Source organism: Carassius auratus, chromosome 40 (assembly GCF_003368295.1).
Source record: "Carassius auratus strain Wakin chromosome 40, ASM336829v1, whole genome shotgun sequence".
Lineage (NCBI taxonomy): Eukaryota > Metazoa > Chordata > Actinopteri > Cypriniformes > Cyprinidae > Carassius > Carassius auratus.
Genome location: NC_039282.1, coordinates 18,030,638 through 18,052,892, shown reverse-complemented (window position 1 = coordinate 18,052,892; position 22,255 = coordinate 18,030,638). Strand labels below are relative to the sequence as shown.

General features: G+C 35.4%; 1 protein-coding gene across 1 annotated transcript; it reads right to left on the bottom strand.

Annotated features, from left to right (window-relative positions):
- Positions 1-249: 249 nt before the first annotated feature.
- mipepa (mitochondrial intermediate peptidase a) lies at positions 250-21,152 on the bottom strand. Its single transcript, XM_026226936.1, has 19 exons — positions 20,862-21,152; positions 20,608-20,781; positions 19,583-19,671; positions 19,416-19,502; positions 18,579-18,642; positions 18,304-18,486; positions 18,036-18,192; positions 17,838-17,886; positions 17,455-17,515; positions 17,294-17,346; positions 16,647-16,800; positions 16,457-16,534; positions 14,336-14,540; positions 14,112-14,221; positions 13,807-13,881; positions 12,174-12,290; positions 7,353-7,474; positions 6,024-6,097; positions 250-738 (listed from the first exon to the last, which is right to left on the bottom strand). Exons 1-19 carry the CDS (start codon positions 21,003-21,005, stop codon positions 638-640), a joined length of 2,097 nt encoding a protein of 698 aa, XP_026082721.1. The 5' UTR covers positions 21,006-21,152; the 3' UTR covers positions 250-637.
- Positions 21,153-22,255: the final 1,103 nt, after the last annotated feature.

Here is a 22,255-nt window from a genome sequence, read left to right as displayed (position 1 = left end):
TTAGATGTACACTAGGAGTAAATTAACATCAGTCCTTTTTTGAGGACAAAAAAATATGTTTCATTATTAACAGTATTAAACCACTTTTTTTATCTCTCTCACGCACACGGATATATCATTTTTTTGAATTATTAAATGAATTATATATACATTTATAGCCTGTACTCACAAACATTTCCCCCTTGCAAAATCAGTAAAAATATTTTTTTTTTGGTAATAATGTTAAATAAATGAAAGGAATGATACCAGTGTTATTAAACATTTTATTAATAATTAAATTTCATACTTAAATTACATTTTGTAATTATTACATGTAGTCCCACCAATATAGTGTGATGTATAAAACACTTAATATTTATTCTGCATTTATGACTATTTTTATTGATTTATTTTGGTGAATGAGCAAACAAATAGAACACATGCATTTCTGTTTCCTCCTGATTTTTTATGTGAAACATGACCTGGACAAGTTCTTGACATGTTTTCTGAGATTCACTGAGATATATATATCTCCCACAATGCACTGCTGTGAGATCGTTCAGTTTTGGTTCATGAATAGAGTCCTCTCTCTAAACGTGAATACTAACGGTGCTCAGTACAGTGAGGAAGATAAAGTGATACTGCGATGAAAAATGGCTCAGCTCTCGGAGTCCATGATGAAGGTTTCAAAGTCAGGGTCCAGATCAGACACGAGGGCGCTGACGAAGTCCTCGATGGAGGGTCTTTTCTGCAACATGCCTGGACACGAAACAAGAGGCGCAGATTCCAGTTACACACACCCTCTCAAGCTTTAGCAGGAGCATTTTCCTCTGTTAATGACTTGTTTAATATATATACTTTGCATTAAATAATGCTAACTTCAAAGGAGCACTGTAAATCTGAGCAGCATTTACACTGGCAGAGACATTTAAAACCACGGGTTGAGAGATATCTACTGTCTACAGTGCAGCTCATATCTGCTAAACTGTGCACACTCGATTTACAGTTCCTCTCTGCTTTGAAGTCTGCTCATTTCCCCTTGAATAGCTGCCAATGTAAATAAGCCCTCCTCCCTTCCCCCTTGGGTCTCCTCTAAAACACACACACACACACACACACAAACACACACACTTCGCACATCTAACTGGGGACTTTAGATAGACTTCTACTGTTTTTATATACAGATAGTTATACACTTTTTTTAACCTAAACCCACAACTCACAGAAAACTTTCAGCATTTTTACGATTTCAAAAAAGCTTTTAGTTTATTTTTATATCAGTTTTACATCCCCAAATGGTGTTTTTTGGCGATTATGTCAGGTTTTGGGTACATATTTGTCCCCAAAATATGGTTAAGCAGGCACACACACACACACACACATATACAGAAGAGGCCAAGTCCACACAGATACAGGTTGCACTAAAATCTCATGCAAATGTTAAAAGAAACGCTGATATGTATCTTTCCCAATTAATAAATCATACAATGAAACAAATTTAACAAGATCTGTATAATGAAACTCTGCATTCACTCACAAATCATTTTCTCTCTTGCAAATCTACACTGTGCCCTAGAGAAATTTTGCATTACCTTGCAAGAAATCAAAAAGTTTTGCGAGACAATGCAAAAGCACTGAAATATAATTTTTCCTCCCATCACACTTTTTTTTTTTCCCATCATCATGTCCCATTTATATTCTCTGGGCTCTGGATTTGGTGGATTCTGACGTACTTGACATGAGTTGGGCATGAACCATAAGACGGAGGTAGTATTAAAACCTGCCGCTTATATAATCACCTGTCTGTCTTCGACTGCCGGCATTATGACGGTAAAAGTAAGCATTAGCTCCTCCGGCTGAACAGGTTTGTTTTTAAGCTGAATGCTGCAGCCACAGATGCTGTTCAGAGAGCTGAAGATGCTTTAATCACACAGGGACTAGACGTCTCCTGCTTCAACAGCACTTTCTATAATGATGCCCATTTCCTGAGCTCACTCCAGAGAGGATTCAGACGACAACCCAATCCAGACTCACTTTTCCTTTTCCAAAACTAAAAAAATATACAAATTAAACGAAGGCCATATCCAGGAAGAATAAAGATATGGGATAAATGTTCAGGATGAGATTTACATGAGTGATTTCTTAGAGTTGGGCTGCATTATTGTTTCCTTTCATCTCTGGAATGATCTAGAGATCATTTAAAGCAATTACAACGTGTCAGTGTTTGTGTGCCAAACCGATCATGTTTAAGTTATGTTTAGAGTCATGTAAATACCTTCAACTGTAAATACTTTGTATAATGTAAAAAAAAAAAAAAAAAAAAACGCATATATATCCAACTTTATAATTCTCAAATAATGTATTATAATGACTAAATAAAATAACAATATATACAGTCACTGGACCTGAACCCAATCGAGATGGTTTAGGGGTGAGCTGGACCGCAGACAGAAGGCAAAAGGTTCAACAAGTGCTAAGCATCTCTCGGGGAACTCCTTCAAGACTGTTGGAAGACCATTTCAGGTGACTACCTCTTGAAGCTCATCAAGAGAATGCCAAGAGCGTGCAAAGCAGTAATCAAAGTAAAAGGTGGCTACTTTGAAGAACCTACAATATGACATATTTTCAGTTGTTTCACACTTTTTTGTTATGTATATAATTCCACATGTGTTAATTCATAGTTATGATGCCTTCAGTGTGAATCTACTATTTTCATAGTCATGAAAATAAAGAAAACTCTTTGAATGAGAAGGTGTCCCCAAACTTTTGGTCTGTACTGTGTGTATATATATATACACATATATATCTCCCCAAAAAACGTAATCTTATCTAACCCCAACATTTTGAACAATGGCATATATGTGAAATGTTAAAAAATTATAATAAATAGATTATTTAAAAAAAGCAAAAATATTAAACAAATATGAAAAAAAAAGCTATATATGATCGAAGGTCTTATAACAAGCAATCCCACTACTAAAGTTTAACCACACCACTGAGAAATAATTCATCTTTTTTATGTGGGAACATGATTAAACTGACAGGATCAGACATTTGCAAGGATGGGTAGACTCGCCATATTCATCAGCGCAGGGGTATTGTGTGTGTCTTCTTACGAATCAAAGGGCCTTTCTACAACCCAGCTGTGTGCTGCATGAGGAGGCTCTCTGTGATTGGTCAGAAGAGCTCCTGACTGGGATTGGAGGGCACATCAAAGCCACACAGACTCATCTCTCTTCAATTAATCCCTGTTGGCTCCTGTGAGCCTCCACACCTTGAGCTTGTGCACTTACGTGGGCACAGACATGGTGGAACATGACAGGATTATCAAGAGGTCAAACCAGGTCAAAGACATTAAACACTAAATGAAGTCTTCTGACCTGAGTTCAATGTTACGTGCTCTGAGAAACCCACAGACTGAGGTCCAGTGGTCCTGGTCTCTAATGAACACTGCTTCAACTCCAGTTGAGCAATGTTTAAAGACTAAGAAGATAATTACAGCCTCCCTCCCAGCAGATCAAGAGATTTTCTGCTTGCTCCACGGCTTTGACGCACGCCTGCGTTTCGAACTATTTGAAACAAGTCACGAGTTGAATGCACTAAGCTCATGATCTACCTGAAGGCTGGAATTACTTCATCACTGACTCTCTAATTAAAACTGGAGGTCTCAACGCTCGGTCCAAAAAAGAACATTTATCAAAATTCAAAGAAAGCTCAAGTTTCGGGATTATGCCACTGTACGTATGAATCATGAGGCTTTAGATCTGTTCAGATATGAACTTTGGAAAAAAGATTGTTCATATAGATATAATAATATATCTACATGAACATCATTTATACGATTTATAATTTAGTTTATATCACATAACTATTGTTTCACAGATTTCTGAGTATGCGTCTCGCAATTTTGACTTCTTGTAATAATACAAATTATGTTATGAGGGTATGAATTTGTATGGAATTTGTATATTTATTTTTTCTAAAGATATAAAGTAATTGCAAATGTATAATATTACAGTTCTGACTTTTTTTCTTCCAATTTTATAAAGATCTTTCTTTTATATATATATATATATATATATATATATATATATATATATATATATATATATATATATATATATATATATATATATATATATATATATATATATATATATATAAAATGTACTGTATATAATTGTAGACTGGGATTTTGGACCTCACTATATTTCAGTACTATATAATAATATTATTTAATATATTAAATATAATAGTGGATAGTGCTTTTTTTATTTTATTTTTATGTACTTTAAGTATATACACCTCCTATTGATTCACACTGATAGAATGCTCAGCATTCAAAACCAAGCAGCAGTGATGTCATTATGAAATTTGCATATTTCATTTGAGGAGGCGGGGTTTAACCACACATGAAGTGGCACATTCCACAAGCTGTCAATTTGGGCAGATTTACTTCAATAGAAGCTGTTTTCAGATTTACACTATGTTTTTATAGCACAATGACCTTTTATACCTCAAAACATCAAGCGATTTTAGATTTCTCAGTTCATGACCCCTTTAACTATTTATACTTGCCTTTACACAATACTATGTGTCAACATGTTGATTCCTGTGTGCAGCTGACTGAAAACAAGAGACTTACTAAGTAGCATGGCAACGATTAAGCTCCTCTCAGGCATTTATGCCAAACATAACATAAATATAAAAAAAAATTGCTATTCTTTCTACCTTTCTATTTTCAGGAAATGCAAATCTAACGTTTGTGATTTTATTTATAGGATCTGATTTTCTTTTTGACACATTATAGATGAATATAAATGCAATTTTTTTCCTATTGAGGAATGTTTGAAACTAAGGTGAACCCTACCCTCCTGTGATCTTCGGTCTGAAACTCATGCATGCACCCATCTGTGTGCCACAGTGCTAAAACACATCCCAGCCCAGGTGCTCGAGTCAGCTATTGTTCTTTCAGTCTGTCCTTCGCCACTAAAATAGAGGTCCCTGGGAAAGCTGAGGGCCATGAAAGACGGCTCTGTGGCTGAAGAATGGCTGGAGAACACAGGGCTTCAGTCAGCGTGGCCGTCAGTCCGTCACTTTCCTCTCTCTGCTATGCCGTCTAATCCAGCCTGGACCTTTCAGCACCAGAGGCCTGGGGTCCGGCCAGCGAGGAGCAGGGGCCCGGCAGATGAAAACAGCCCAGGCTACAGGCTCTCTCAGGGGTGGCTCTTGTTCCACTGAGATCCGGGACAGAGGAGGGGGGAGGAGAACCCCTCTGAACCGGACACTTAACAGTGACAAATACTACAGAAGTAGCTAAGGAATCCGAAAATAAGGACGTGAACACACTTGTGTAGAAATGTCAGTGGATACCAATATGCAATTATTTTTATTATTTTTATTGTGCTCAATAACTGAATCATAATATTTAATATTATAATTGTATCATTTAAAATGAAATTTGGAAAATAAAATTCAAATGGTAAACTTAATAAAAAAGTTACAATTAAATTAAATACCATAAACACCATACCAGCTACTAAAGAAACAAGTGAAAAATAATAGAATGTTATTAACTAAATTTTATTTGAACAACAAATAAAAATAATTTGAATTTTTTTTTTTTAAGTTTACATTTGATAAATAAATAAATGAATAAATAAATAAATCTGACCTCAGTCAATGAAAAATATATTCAAAAATAAATTATAGAGTTATAGGAGTTAAAACTATCACAGTTCATCAAAAAGGATCTTTTTTTTTTTTTTTTTTTTTTTCAACAATACCAGGGCTGGTAAATTTGTCATCCAGAGAGCATCTTCATTTATCCCAATAGTAATCTATTCTTAGTTTCTATTATTGCTGTAATATAAATAGCCTCTTGGCAATTTATTGTAAGTTAATACATTTTGACATTACTGGGGCACTTTTCTAGTTATAAGCATGCACTGATGAATCATTCAGTATAAGACCAAGAACATGCACTAAGAGAGAGAACAAGTTGAGTCTGGTGAACGGACACTGGGCTCATTCTCTCCTCTTACCTTCCACCATCAGCATGGGCTCCTTCCCTCCCCCATGAGCCAGCATCTCTCTGCGGTAACGCTCTCCGGTTTCCCTGCAACAGCGTGATCAGACAGAGCTTTACTTTACACTACCAGCATCACTCCCACAAACCCAGCCCAGAAACCCTTATGTTCCCTGACATGTCCAAAACTGTCCAAACAAAAGGAAGTGCTAAAGAACAAAACCACAGTGGAGTAGTTAAGATACCCTGCTATTTTTAAAGACCCCATGAAATTAAATCAGGAGTTTTGTGGTTTTCGGTCTGTGCATGTTAAATTCGTGGACCTCTTTAAGTTAGTACACTCTTAAATCCTAAAAATAATAATAATAATAATAATAATAATAATATTAATAATAATACACTTGTAGCAGATATGGACATTTATAATGTACAGTTTATCTGTTTTGGGGGAAACTAAACAAATATATCAAGTAATTTAATGCAGTATGGCATACAGATCTCATTCATTAGATGAATTTCATGGTTGCATGCACTATTTAAACTGGCATCTATGGTTTTAACATCCATGGATAAAATATATTGTACAACCTTTATTTTTTCCTTTATACATATATATATAGATAGATAGATTTGTGTATATATATATATATATATATATATATATATATATATATATATATATATATATATATATATATATATATATAATTTTTTAAAAATATAATATTGTGTATTTTTAGGGGACTTTATGGTATAAAATTATATTTGTAGAATAGTTACAATTAAATTTTTTTTAACCTGTTAACCACCTTCTGAGCATATTTTTGAATATAAACTGTTATAAATATAGAATTATTTTATTAAGTTTGGTCTCTCTTTAAAGAAGGCAACTGGCAGATTTTTGCTGAAGTGAAGACAAAGTGAAACTCGACTTAAAAAAACAAAACAAGTTTATTGATATGAAAAAGGCACAAAAAAAAATAAAATAAAATAAAAATTACATTTTAAATAAATAACAAATTTGATACAATAAGGTTCCATTAGTTCATGATTCACTCTAAAACTGAAATAAAATCAAAGCCATAAATCTAAACAAGTTGTGTTTGATATCTCAAAAAATGAGCTTTCAGTAAGATTTCGTTTGGGTGCAGCTACGTTTCTACGACATGAAGTTAGCTTTCCATTCATTTCCAATCAGGACATTTTTAAACAGTAGAAGTGTGATTTTTATTCAGGTCCAATCAACCTTTCGAACAACACCAGAGGGTAAAGAGTGTATAAACTTTAGTGAAAAACTGAGAGGGTTATAGTGACATTAAAACGAATGCATGTGTCTTTCACGAACCTGTTGAGGGGATCTTTATAGAAACACTGCTTCCACACCATGGAGGCCACTGCTCGTGACATCAGGTACGAGTAGTACTTCGCCCCGTAGCCGACGAGATGACTGAACCTCAGCTGCCAGGCCTGCAGACACAGACACAGCTGAAATAATCACAAGCTGCCGTAGGAATACTCCCGTTACATCGCTGTAAACCCGTGCCAAGTTATTTCCTAACCTGGAAACATGCTGATGCTAACAACATTCAATATCTCAGCTGCAGAAGTGACTCAACTAAATGAAAGAGTCAAGCTATTGCCACACAATGCCTTCAGGACCATATTCATCACTAAATATTTACATTCCCAGAGCACAAATGGTGCAAAGGCTATTCCAGTGGATACGTTACTCTGAGCTAAATGAAAGAGACTGATAATGTTTTGGGTGGGTGCAAGTTGGGGAAGTATTTTGCTATTAAAACACAGACTAGAGTTGTGTTGAAAGCTCAGGAGCTCAAACGCACCGCTGAGAGATGGAGACGTGCTTAGACACCCGCTGTTGCCATTATCCCTGCAGGAAATGAACCGAGCACACTATGCTAGATGACAGTAAATAGGGGCAACGAACCTTTTCGTATATGATAATATCAGTTTATAGCTACGGCTAATCTAACTGGATGTCTGGGTTCATAAAAATCAGCAAGTAAGATGGTTGGAGAGAGACTGAACGAAGAAAGACATTCATCATCTCAGTCTTTACAGATGTGTGGAGCCAGTGAATGTTAAGTGGACCACACTCAAATCTGTTTCTGTGGCCCTCACATGCCGTCTCGACACAGCCCTGGTGCTCACGCAAGACACACATGCCTGAATCTGACTAAACTGAAGGAGATTTAAAACCCCATCCCCCTAAAAACACATGAATCTCTACTGTATCTGATAAATTAAATTAAAAAAGAAAGAGCATATAAATTTACATTTTCATATCAATGTTATTTTAATACAAAAACAAACCAAAACCCTCCCCCAAAACAAAACACAACAAACCCATCCGCGCTAAAAAATCAAGGTGAAAGTCATAATAGCTTGCGTAGTATAGACCCAGCTCCCAACACAACTTTGAGAATAGATTAACAGCGATATTTTTTTTTAATTACCCGATAAGAGTCTCACACTAACGCAGCACGTTGACGCCGATAATGGCCCACCACTAATATATATATATATATATATATATATATATATATATATATATATATATATATATATATATAATGATTTCTCTGGTTTTCTTTTAATAATGGTCACAAATGATAGAATTCTATAAAATATAATAATACAGACTTCAAATAAAATACATTAAAATAAACTTAAATAAGCTGTGGCATCATACAGAAGATAAAGGGATTTATTGGTTACTACGTTAAACAAACAACTGACATCCAAGAGAAAGAATAAACATTTCAAAGAATAACAAAACAAAACAACAAAAAAAAAAAAAAAGAAAAACACACACACACAAACAAAAAATAAATAAAAAAAACAAAACAGTACACAGAGAAACAAAGAAAACAAACAAACAAAAAAACAACAACAAATGACGCAAACCAAGAATCCCAACACAAACGAACGCCTGTTTCACCCTGCAAGCTTGAGCTTCGCGTCAGCGTCACTGCAGCTGCAGACTCGTGAGAGTATTCACACTGGAAGCTAAAAACTATCATCTTGTTTTTAAAAGTTGGCCAGTTATCAACTTGCAAGTCTTCAAAGTTTGTCAACAAGGGGATTCATATGTAATTGGTTAACCACAAAAAAAACCTGTTCCAATCATGTCGTTCCAGTCATTATTCGATTATAGGATCTGCTGTTTTTAACGTTTTTTCATTTTCTTTTCTGGCATACTCTAATTCTTGTTAAAACACACTAGACATGCTTGTTCTGTGCATTTTTAGCACTTTTTGTGTAAAATCATATTTATTTAGTCAATCACAGGTGTGCTGTGCTTTAACTGAGCGTGAGCAGCGCACAGAAAAAAAAAAACTCAAAACCATAATTTCAACGCTGCTCACGAGACGCTCCTGCTCCCGGTTTGAATGCATTCATTTGTTAAGATGCAACAAAACAAATCAAACCAAATTAAGAAAAAAAAAAAAAAGTAACAAAACAAATCAACCAACAAACAAAACAAAAAGCAATACAAGAAACAAAGAAAAACAAACCAGGAAACAAACAAACAAAAATAAATGAATAAATAAACTAAGAAAACAATAAACCAAGAAACAAACAAAACAAAGCTCAATGAGTCGTCTATACATTAGAGACCATTTGCTCTTATCACAGGACCTGGGTGCAAGGCTTATTTAAAGTTTGCTTATTACACAATTTACATTAAAACGTTGCAACCATCTGTGCAGAAAATCTTACAGATACACGTGTTATATAACTACGTACTGTTGTAGTGACTACATTATAAATGCACTGCTATCCTGCTACATGATATTAAGGACCCTGCAAAGACATCTGGCTCTAATGATTACTAAGGGACATGTTGGACAGTTTCTGAGCCAGAATGAGTGTGTTAAGTGTTCCTCTGAAAGATGTTGAAGAGAGCCAGGGTTGTGTAAACAGCACTATGAGAGACACGTTATGGTTGGAGAAGGTGCAACTGCTGTATAACACAGAGTTAAACCCCAGAGTCTCAGTGAGACATATCCCATATGGCCCCTAATGACTACAGTAAGCTCAAATGCACTCCTCCAGTACTGAAACATCTGAAAGCTAGACATTAGCAAAAGCAGAACAGCTACTTGACTATCAACACCCGCCTAAAATCTGTATTGCATTATGGAAATATTTCCACTGCAGATGGGTCCTGTCAAGCTGCTGGCCATCAGATTATTAAAAATGTACATTTATAAGATCCTCAGATTCACAGAACTTTAGATATGGGCCTTGAACGAACAAAAACGATCAAATCTAACATGGCATTACCACGCTTTTTGGACTTGCTCCTTGCATCCCGTGATGCATCTCAGCAGCCAGAGGAATGTAACTCTGTGTGTGAATATTCCCAAATATTAGCAACAGGACAAGAACTTCCATCTGGTCCACGTTTCTAACAGCTGACATTATCCTCCCGAACACAATCAATGCCGTGGTATCAGTCGAATCAATGTCAACAGAAGTCAAACAACTGTAAATACAGCTCTCTATGTGAATCATAATCGGTCATTGGCCGCAATCTTTTAATATCTCATATTAGCATGAAACTCTTGAGCCATTTGTGGCAAGACATAAAAGGCTACCTCAGTTTGGTAAGCTTGATGTTGAGGATCATTCAGGAAACGGCACGGTGTTAAAAAAACAAGGGCAAGTAAACTTTTGAACGGGTTCATTTTTATAAATTCAACAATTATTTTCTCTTGTGGACTATATGTAAACGTCTTTTGTGTGAAATATCTTATTCAGGTCAGTACTCTTGAAATAATGACCATTTTACAGAAACTACAAAGTGTATATAAACTGTACATCAATAAATCCTGGGGAAAAACAAAAACAAAAAACAACAACATATTATTTTAAATGTAAAAGTGAATTAAATTTATGCTTTTAGCAGACGCTTTTATCCAAAGTGACTTACAGTGAATTCAGGCTACACATTTTTACATATCATGTGTTCCCGGGGAATCGAACCCACAACCTTGCGCTTGATAGAGCAGTGCTCTACCAATTGAGCTACAGGAACCCAATTAAGAAGCACAAGTGTCATGTGGATCATGTGACACTGAAGACTGGATCAATGATGCTGGAAATGAAGGAAAATTACTGCCCCGATCCTTTTAAGGTTAGTGTACCTTGGAAGGACGGATCAATGCAAATGTTCCCATGTGTGTCATGAAAAACTCTGGTTTTATATCTTTACCGCAACAAAATGATGCGTTTCAAAAGAGCTTTCATTCTTCAATAGAGTTACATGAGGAGAGTTTAACAGCCGTTTGTGGACTGAGGAACGCTTTCGGTTGTTCTTTAGTAGTCAATAAAACATGCATCCCACAGGAACCAGAGACACACACACATACTATTAGCTGCGTTCCCGTGAGAGGCTGTAATAACGGATAAAAAGAGGGAAGCTGGGTGATTTAGAGGAAGGTAAAGACATTATGGCTGAAGCAATTAAAGAGAGAGGGGAATATTTAGAGTTGGGGGGAGGCCTGATTTCCAGTGGCTCCACATAATTACAGGCCAGGATCAACGCTTTGTGAAGGCCATTCTGAAATAAAATGTGTTTTAGATGGCTCCAGCTCTCAGGCGGCCTTCTCTGAGAGCTGAGAAAAGCAGTTTTTTCCCTTCCAAAAAGACTCTGAGAGAACAGTTTCAAATATTTCCCCCAGGGAGTGCTTCTTCAAGTTATATCTCTGCTTTGTTATTGCACAAAAAAAGCATTTTAATCCTTTAACCGTGCGGTGTCTGTGAAAGATGTAGAAAACCACACGGCAGGAAAGGGGCCACGACTAAACTACCTCAGTGTGTTTATGTGTTTTTGTACTCCAGTAGCGGAAGAATAAGATGTTATTATGGATTAGTCAAGGAACGACTCCCAAACATTCATTAACTTCAGTAACGGCAATGGATCACTTCATCTCAGGGCAACAGACCACCTACACACAGTATGGGAGATGTGCTTTTTGTGAAACACTGAGTTTTAGGAAACATTAAATAACTATCAAATAATTCAATGTTATCCTTAAGACCATATATAATGCCTAAGACAAGATTTCCTATACTGATTTAGAAAATTCAAAGAATTGGCAGAAAAAGAAACATTTGATTGAAATGAAACACGTACTGTATTGGTGACATATGGCAGGCCGTAATACTTCTTCTGCATGTCTATCATGATGTCTGTAGTTGATCGATTCTGGGGTTTTCCATGATAAACTTGATCCATGATTGCATAGAAAACCTGAAGAGAACCATTTACAGATTAGAAACCATTCAACAAACCATTCAACAAACCATTTATGAATCCATCGTCTGTTTGACTACGTCTTTTATTAATTTAAGAAAATTTCTGCCATGTGCACAAAAACTGACAGTCACCACTGACAAGCTACTACTAAATATCATAGAACCTGGATTTCCTGTAAAGTTTCTTTGCAATGATTTGTATCTTTAAAAGCGCTATACGAATAAACTTGAATTTTTCTACATTATTTATTGTTCAATATTAGCCATTTCATTTTTGGAAGCAGAAAATATCAGAGAGTATATTTTCCAAATCGATTCTTCCTAACGGTGTCTATTAAATGCTAAATTTTAAAAGTACAGAATTATTACCTTCATTGATTAAAATTAATTAAATTAATTCAGTTAAATGGGGAAGGGTACAACGGTGTTTCGTGTATTCAGAGTTGTTCACAGTGTTAAAGAGATGGATTCTCATAATAAACATGGCCAAAGTTTAAAAAAATAATTTAGAAGAATGACTGAGAATTTTTTTTTTTTTTTTTCAATTGTGGATCTAATGACGTAGACGAGAGTGGAACTCCTTATATGAGCATTAATTTCTCCCGAAAAAGCACGCCGGCGCACACACATTGACCGGAGGAGAGCGAGACCGCGCACATCAACACGTTTCAAAATCATCTGTAGCGCTGCGCATGATTTGTTTGAGAATGCCTCCAAATAAGTGCGTTTTTGGATGTGAGGGAAAGTTTACCGTGTTCAGCTTCCCCAAGAACCCAGCGTTACATGAACAGTGGATGCAGTTTGTTTTTCCGGAGTGTATCAAGTGTGTTTTGTTCATTTGAGTGACGAATGTTTTTTAAACAAGGCCTAAGTCGACGCTGGATTTGCACATCGTTTGCTATTAAAACATGGAGCCGTCCCTGTGATAAAAGACCCCATTCATGGAAGTACAATTGCATCAGATTCCTGTATTTTGTTGGAAATCAGCACATAAGTGAATATATGTTAATGGAAACAACACAAAACATCAGTATTATAGCTCCGCCCACGGCACGCCTCCAGGAACTCGGCTTTTTCCGGAAAGAATCTGAAAGTTGTATTTTTCTTTAATAAATATAATAAAACTAAAGACTTTTTGGAAATATGAAGGATGCAGTACTACTCTATAGGTCCTCAAGATTAACATGAGATTAGGTGAAACTGTGTGTTATGTACCCTTTAAATATTTTCATGCCTGGTTTTACAATTAATACTGGAGCTTTACTGTGAAAAAAATATATATATAATAATTTGCGTCATCACATCAGAGCAGAGTTAAAAAGTAGTTATCAGTACCAACTAATACTTTTAAAAACAGTGCATGCTTACAGTATGACCCTGTGCACACCAGTTTTAAAAATAATTCTCTCTCCTACGAAACTTGTGGTCATTTATGTTTTATTTTATTCTCCACAATTGTGATGTGGTAATGTTGGAGTTTGTTCTCAGTTCTGAATGAGATCGTATGGTACCTGAAGTTGAGTGTCAGCCGCACCACAGACCTTCTTGGACTCGCAAAGACGGGCCACCATGCTTTGAGGCAAAGGCTGTGAGAAACGATATAGATAATCATACATCACATTTTCATTTACATGAACTGTTCACCCCAAAATGAGCACAAAGTTACTTCAGAAAGTAATATGAAGACATTCTGAAACGTTTGAAGCATCAGTTACGATTCGTTGAAAAAAAGTGACTTGCGTTGAATTCAAAATGAGTTTTGAAATGCTGCTCATACTGATCACGACCGGCATGAACAGAGCAGCGTAGAGTGTACCTGTCCAGTCTGATAGTGGCGAGCGAACTGACTGATCACACGATAGTCCGCAGCAAAATATTCCATTAGAATAGAAGGAACCTCTGCAAAATCAGTGACACACCGTGTTCCTAAAGACAGAAACAAGATCACTGTGATTGTGCTGCTACATGCACATTTCAAAGCTGAAGCAGAACCACAAATCTAAACAAAAAGAGCTCATTTTGGTAGTCATCATGTCATACCCGTCACATGTTGGTAGCGGGTGCGTCCCAGCATGGAGTGCATGGCGTGGCCCATCTCATGGAAGAGGTTTTCCATCATGCCCGGGCTGAGCAGTGTGGGAGCAGAGCGAGTCGGGTGAGGCAGGTTCAGCATCAGGACAACTATCGGCAGCTGATACTGTCCGTCTTCCAGCTGCCTTCCACCACGAATAGTGAAGTGGCAGTCCTGAGAGGCACACACATGATCAAAACTGATTGACTGCAATAAAATTAATTTAATTCCTGAATGAATCAGTTTTATTCCTGAGTGAATCAGTGTTTTTTGAACAAATCGCTTGAGTGAATCATTCAATGACTCCCGCATAATGACCGCAAGTTTTTCCTTAAAGTGCCCCTATTATGGATTTTTGAACATGACCTTTCATGCAGTGTGTAACACTGCTCTAAGTGAATGAAAACATTGTGCAAAGTTTTAAATCTGACAGTACACAGTAAAGCTGCACGATTAATCGTTAAAAGATCGCGATCTCGATTCAGACACCCTCTCGATCTCATTTCTAAAAGACAACGATTCCCCGAGTCTGTTAAACCTTTGACAAAGTCTTACCGGATCATTCAAATCCGTGCGCGCGCTGCCGCTGACACAGAGAGAGCTCTTACCATGTTTGGTTAAGAAACATCTTCACAAACAGTCTTTTCAACTACACAGTATTATATCTGTCTTACAGTCATTTATATTATCACAGAAATACTGGGATAAAGTTTATAGTTTAAATATAAACATTGATGTCTATATGGCAGCGATCAAAATATAACAAATCCCCTTTTCAAAGTACTGCGCTTTAAATAAAGTTTGTGTCGATTGCATTGTTTCACCAATAGGTGGCGACAAGTGTCTTAATTTATTTGTCAATGAATTAATTTTTCATTCAAGAGAATCGTTCAAAAACGCTGATTCATCCAGAAATGAAAAAAGTGTAGTAGGTTTATGAGTGAGTCGTTGAATCAGTGATCTAAACAACTTTTTCATCATTCTAATATTAAAAAAACTGGGGTTTTAAATATATTATATATACACTACCAGTCAAAAGTTTTTGAACCATAAGATGTGTAATGTTTTTTTTAAAGTCTCTTCTGCTCACCAAACTATATTTATCTGATACAAAGTACAGCAAAAACAGTAAAGTTTTGAAATATTTTTACCATTTAAAATAACTGCTTTCACTTGAATGTATTTTAAAATGTAATTTATTTCTGTGGTGTGCAGCTGTATTTTCAGCATCATTACTCCAGTCTTCAGTGTCACATGATCTTCAGAAATCATTCTAATATGCTGTTTTGCCGTTCAAAAAAAACATTATTATTATTATTATTATTATTATTATTATGTTGAAAACAGATGAGTAGATTTTTTTCAGGTTTCTTTGATAGAAAGTTCAGAAGAACAATAATTGTGTGTAATAGAAATATTTTGTTATAAATGTCTTTGTCACACTTGATCAATTTAAAGAATCCTTGCAAAATAAAATCATTAATTTATATACTTGTGATAATGATAATGTTAATAGTAATAATAATAATAAAGAATCGTAGGAGAATCGTGATCTCTATATGAGATCAAAAAATCGTGATTCTCAATTTATCCAGAATCGTGCAGCCCTAGTACACAGCGTATTATTGTCTCTCAAAAGAAAGAGTGGACTCTGAATCATTGAAAAGAGTTGTTTTTAAAACTAATCCCAAGCTGTTTCATGTTGACATCAACATGGAAAATTAGCACACTGATTCATTTAGCCACTAGGAAACAACACCAGGTGCTGTTTTTGGTGTGGTAAAAATAGCCGTTTCCTCCAGTACGGCTGTACGCAAAGCAGCACTGCGCTTACAAACACTGCTTTATCAGACATTACAGGTGTGATGAAATGGAAATTAAATCAACCAATCAATGCAGATTAGCGTCACGCAAAGCAGGTTCTTTGGAAAAATGAATGACTTCCCCATTAAGTAATGTTTTCCCAAATGAATCAATGTTTTTGAATGAATTAGTTGAGTGAATGATTGCATGATGTTGTGTAACAAATACTTATTGAAGGACAAACCAATGGCACTAGAAGTAGATGGGCTATCAAAATCCTTCTTTACCTGGTGAGGTTTGTCCGGTCTGTAGAAGAAGTCACAGTAGATGTATCCCAGCAGTCCCTCTGTTTCATGCACCACAGCCTGAAGGAACAATGCACAATGTGACATTAGAAACGAAGTTGCCTTGACCCGTAGATGAGCTCTTATTTAAGTCCACTAGGTTTGATATTCAAGCACAAAAGTGTGATCGCACCAGCTTGCGCACATCTTCGCTCCAGACCTCCCCAACACTGGGCTGCTCAGCCAGCAGAGATACACCATACAGCTGTGTGAAAAGACCATTCAGACCTTCCATACACGCTCCCAGAGAGAAGTACGGACTGTACAGGCTTGGCTCGATGTTGAATCTGCAGAGATAAAACACAACATGCCATGTTAGTAAAGCCTTAACGTCAATGCACAGATTTTAAAATAAATGCATGCATTTAGCAGATGTTTTTACCCAAAGCGACTTTGTTTTTATAACAGTTTTTATCTAACAAGTGTTCCCTGGGAATCGAACCCACAACCTTTTGCGCTGCTAATGCAATGCTCTGCCACTGAGCCACAGGAACACTTTTTTCCAAAAAAATAAATAAATAAATAAATAAATAAACCTTTTTTTTCTTTCTTTTTTTACAGACTACAAAAGAGAAATGACAAGAATGTGAAAATAAAAGTAGAAATCATGCAGCACAAATGATGTGCTGCTTAATATTTTTATGGAAACCTTGATACATTTTCTTTAGGGTTCTTTGATTAATAGAATGTACAAAAGAAAAGCGTTTATTTGAATCAGGACACATCTGTAACATCATCAACAACGTCTTTCTTCTCACTTTTGATTCATGTAACTCCTACCTTTCTGCACGTATCACACCACTGAAATACGGATGGTCCCATGGCATTAGCTCCTACAGAGGAAGATTTCAGTTTGCAAAATTGTGCATTTCTAACATTCTACAAGCTGAAATCAGATTATATGAACATCCAAACATCGCAGATAAATGAGCAGTGCTTACGGGATTTCTGGGGTTGAGTTTCATCTTCATTTCCCTCATCATTTCAAAATCCTTTTTCGTCCTAAAGTTGACAGAAATTCCAGTCCACATATTATATAACATATACAATGCAAAAACATGTACCCTACGCAAAAGTTACATGTGCATGTTTTTTACAATTATGAACCAAAGCCACCAACACAACACAATGTTTAGACTTTATTATTGCCACAATGTTATCCATAAATAACGCAGTTGACGGTGACACCTACAGGCACCTGCTAGAATAAGATCAAATATTACACTTCCTAAAAAAACATTAAAACTTTTGCACATATTATATTCATTATTATGTACCAGCAGCTTAAAGCGATCGACGAAATACAGAAGAGAGAAAACTCAACCTGTCTGAGAGCTTGTCTGTGATCTGCTGTAAAAAACTCATAACTGCCTCTGTGGAGAAACAGACCTATAATATAATACGATATAATATAATAACATTGTTTGTACAATATTAACTCATTCTCACATTTCAAGTTTAAAGGTAGAAAATGAAAATGAGTAAACTTAAAAAAAAAAATAAGAATAAGAATAAAGTCTACCTGGGCTTTTGGCCATGGTTCCTTTCAATGCTCTGTGTGCATACGATTCATAACCAACCAAGCGAGCCAGTTTATTTCTACAGGCCAGCAGCTCCTCAAGTATGTGCATCACATTTTCATTTGGGTAGAGGAAAACTTTATACGCAACTTCCCTGACCTGAAAAACAAGTGCAGGGACCAAAAACACTAGTCACCCCAAAACAGAGCAACCTGAACCTAACTTGAATCAATCTTTATGCAACTTTATTAATGAAGGACAATGATCTACCAGATCATCAGGCGCATCTGCGTTCAGGCCTCCGATCTGAATGTAATTCCCGTCTTTAGTGAAGTGCTGGTGAATGTGTTCAGGAAGAACTCTCTTCTCGATTCGGTTGGGCATGTGGCAGCTCATCAGAAACTGATTGCTCAGATCCAACAGCTTCACATTCAGGTTCACAGCCTCTTTCCTCTGTGGAAAACAAACGTAATCTGTCAGACGCATAGCTTTGGGTCTCACACGGAGATCACTCGAGATGCAGAAGCATAAACAACAGTTCAGACCTTTTTTTTATCCAGATGGATTCCACTTATCTCGAAGTCAAACATAAACAGTTCAGCCACTCTTCTGCAGGAATAAAACATTACAGTGTGTTAATATTAAAACATTCTTTTTTTAAAAATAAACAAAATTAAAATAAATACGATTTTAAGTTTCATCTACTACGCCTGTGGTTAAAGCTTATATGTGACCCTGGACCACAAAAGCAGTCTCGGGGTATATTTTTAGCAATAGCCAAAAAAAACCTTGTATGGGTCAAAATTATCCATTTTTCTTTTATGCCAAAAATCATTAGGACATTAAGAAAGGATCTTAGGATAAGAAAGGATGTATCATGAAGATATTTTATACATTTCCTACCGTAAATATAACAAAACGTAATTTTAGATTAGTAATATGCATTGATAAGAATTCATTTGGACAATTTTAAAGGTGATTTTTTTTTTGCACCCACAGATTCCAGGTTTTTTTTAGTTGTGTCTCGGCCAAATATCATCCGATCCTAACAAATCATACATCAATGGAAAGCTTATTTAAATTGACACTTAAGACTGGTTTTGTGGTCCAAGGTCACATATATAGGTGCTGTAAGCAACAAAATAGTTTATGCTTCAAACCAGTGTGTTTATAAATAAGAAAAAAACATTGAAATAATATAGTAAAAAAAACACCAGTTTGCAATAACAAGCAGCAAAACGAGCCGATTTGTACCGCGCACATTAGCTGGAAGTGGATGACACCGGAAGCCAGACACATTCAATTTTACAAATGTCCGTGCACGCTCTAATGGGAAAAATAAGGTGGATATATTCAAATAAAATAAGAGGTCTGATTTATACCTGGTTTCTGGGTCCAGCTTGGAAACGATCTCTTGGTTATCCAGCAGGTCCTTTAAGCTCTTACACAGATCAACATTGGTATTGAGTCTATAAGAGAAATTAAAAATATCAGAAAATAAATAAATTAATTAATTAATTAATTAAGAGGATATAAATTCAATGCCCACCTCTCCACCATAGTGCCAATGTTTATACAAGTCTTTTCTGCAGCCTCCCGGTATGACGGGTCGGGATGTGCTACTTTAATGAAGTCTGCCTACAAAAAAGAAAGAAAGAAAGAAAAGATTAACATTTAAAAAATCTTACACATATATATATATATATATATATATATATATATATATATATATATATATATATATATATATAATGAAAATATAAAGGATATTTTTTATGTACTGTATTTAGATATATACGCTATTAATGTTTTTGAAAGAAGTCTCTTTTGCTCATCAAAGCTGGATTTATTGATCAAAATACAGCAAGACAATAATATTGTGAAGGTTTTACAATTTAAATCATATTTAAATGGTTTACTATTTGACTATTTTAAAATGTAATTTAGTCAGTCTTCACTGAAATCTTTCTAATTTGATGATTTAGTGATGGAGAAACATTTGTTATTATCATCAATGTTGAAATGTAACATGCTGCCTGCCAGTCAAATGTTTTTTTGTTGTTGTTGCTTTTATTCAGCAAGGATGCATTGAATTGATTGACAGCAAAGCCATTTATAATGTTACAGATGAAATCTACTTCAAATAGTGCTTTTTAAAAATTGTTTACTTAAATATTCATCAAATTCTGAAAAAAACGTATCACAGTTTCCACAAAATGATTAAGCAGCACAACTTTTATTTAATTCATCTTAGCCATCACACTAATAAATATTCTGAAATATATTCAAATAGAAAACAGCTATTTTAAACTGCAATAATAATTCACAATATTACTGTTTTTATTGTATTTTGTTTATAAAAATGCATAAATATAAATCTATCTATCTATCTATCTATCTATCTATCTATCTATCTATCGATCTTTCTACACACACACACACCACATATCCTTCAATCTGTCATAGCTTTGACTGTCAAATGAGAAGATCAGTCTTCTAAAGCTCTTGTTTTCTATACCCTTCTATGAATTAATGAATGCATTAATGTAAATGCAGCATGTTGAACTGGTTTACCATGTCTGCCACTCGGCACAGGCTGTCTGACAGTTTGTCAAATATCTCCACGGTCTGGGCTCCTGGAGGACAGCGACAGACCTTCTCCAGCAGCTGCTGAGTCTCCTGCAGAGCTCTGTCCTGGACCAGCTCGAAGCCCCCCGCAGAGCTGAGCTCCGGGACTCCAAACAGACCCTGACAGACAGACACATGTGTGTATAATACTCTGATAAAGGACAATCATTACACTGACACAGATCCAGACAGGCACGTACTACGTTTTGGTGGAAGAGGTCTAGTCTCCTGTGGACTCTGGCATTGAAAGCAGCACCTACAGGTGACCAGGTGGTGACTGTCCTCCAGGCGCGCGCTGCTGTCCCGTGCCGGAGCACACACACCAGCGGTCTGTACACGGACATTACTGCACTGACCTCAACATTCACCGACCACTGAATTACCTAGACTGAACAAACTGTTACGGAGTAAAACGCAACTTCACGGGGGATTAAGAAAAGACGCACGCCATGCTCCTTCCAATGACAGTGAGAATATTGATTTTACAGCAGCACTTTCGACACGGAAATAAATTCGTGAGAATTTCTGCAAATTATATTTCACTCTTTAGGAACGCTAAAATGTGTTTAATTGAGACAGTTCAGTTGATACAATTATTCACAAGATGTTCAAATATGTTACGGTGAGTTTAAACCATCTCTTGTTTGAATCGAAAGTGAATATAAGCGAATTATTTTTGTATTTCAAAATAAAGGTTCAACTATTATCTGAACAATAATCTCCGCAATTATATGATTTAGCGAGAGTTTTCTGGATACTACTAATAATAATATACAATCTTGATTCCTTAATATATATATATATATATATATATATATATATATATATATATATATATATATATATATATATATATATATATATATATATATATATCAACAACAGTACTCTGTATATTAATATCATTAATTATTTTATATTATTCAAATCATAAAATAATTTCATTAATAGTTTCACATAACTACACATTAACTACACACGGCCCTAAATTGTGGAATAGTCTTCCAATCTCTATTAGAACAATTGCAACAGAATCTCTTTTTTAAACAAGCCTCTTTGCGAAGGCTTTTAGTGTATGAGCCAACGGGAGTTTATTATGTATAATTATTATTTGTTTGTCTTTTCTTTATCGTTTCTATGTATTTTTTTATTTTATTTTTTAAGTTAAATTGTTCAGCACAATGGTCAACTATCGTTGTTTTATTGTGCTTTTATAAATGAAGAAAAAGAAAGAAAGAAAGAAAAAATGGGGGACAATAACTTGCATATGACAAAATATACACTTTTACAATAAATACATAAATACATCCTACATAAATGTCTGTGTATATATATCACTACATACAATAACAATAAACAAAACAAACATTCTTTAAACATTTCAGGGGGTTGCAAGAAAAAAAAGGCACATTTTTTTTTTTTTTTTTTTTTTACCAGTCTTAAAAGGAAAGAGACTCATGCATGGTTTTATAAAATTCCGCACGGGATTGATTATCTTTGGATAAGTGTTTCAAAGATTCTAAGTATTTTTTAAAATTCATTTTTAAAGAAGTTTAAAAAGGGATTACTGTTTGTGTATATGATATTTACCCAT

Excerpts from the sequence above, each read along its gene's own strand:
- mipepa (XM_026226936.1), bottom strand. The coding sequence starts at position 21,005 with ATGTCCGTGTACAGACCGCTGGTGTGTGTGCTCCGGCACGGGACAGCA. Across the intron at positions 19,503-19,582 it reads ATTGGCACTATGGTGGAGAG|ACTCAATACCAATGTTGATC; the intron begins GTGGGCATTGAA and ends TTTCTCTTATAG. Across the intron at positions 17,347-17,454 it reads AACTCAACCCCAGAAATCCC|GAGCTAATGCCATGGGACCA; the intron begins GTAAGCACTGCT and ends CTTCCTCTGTAG.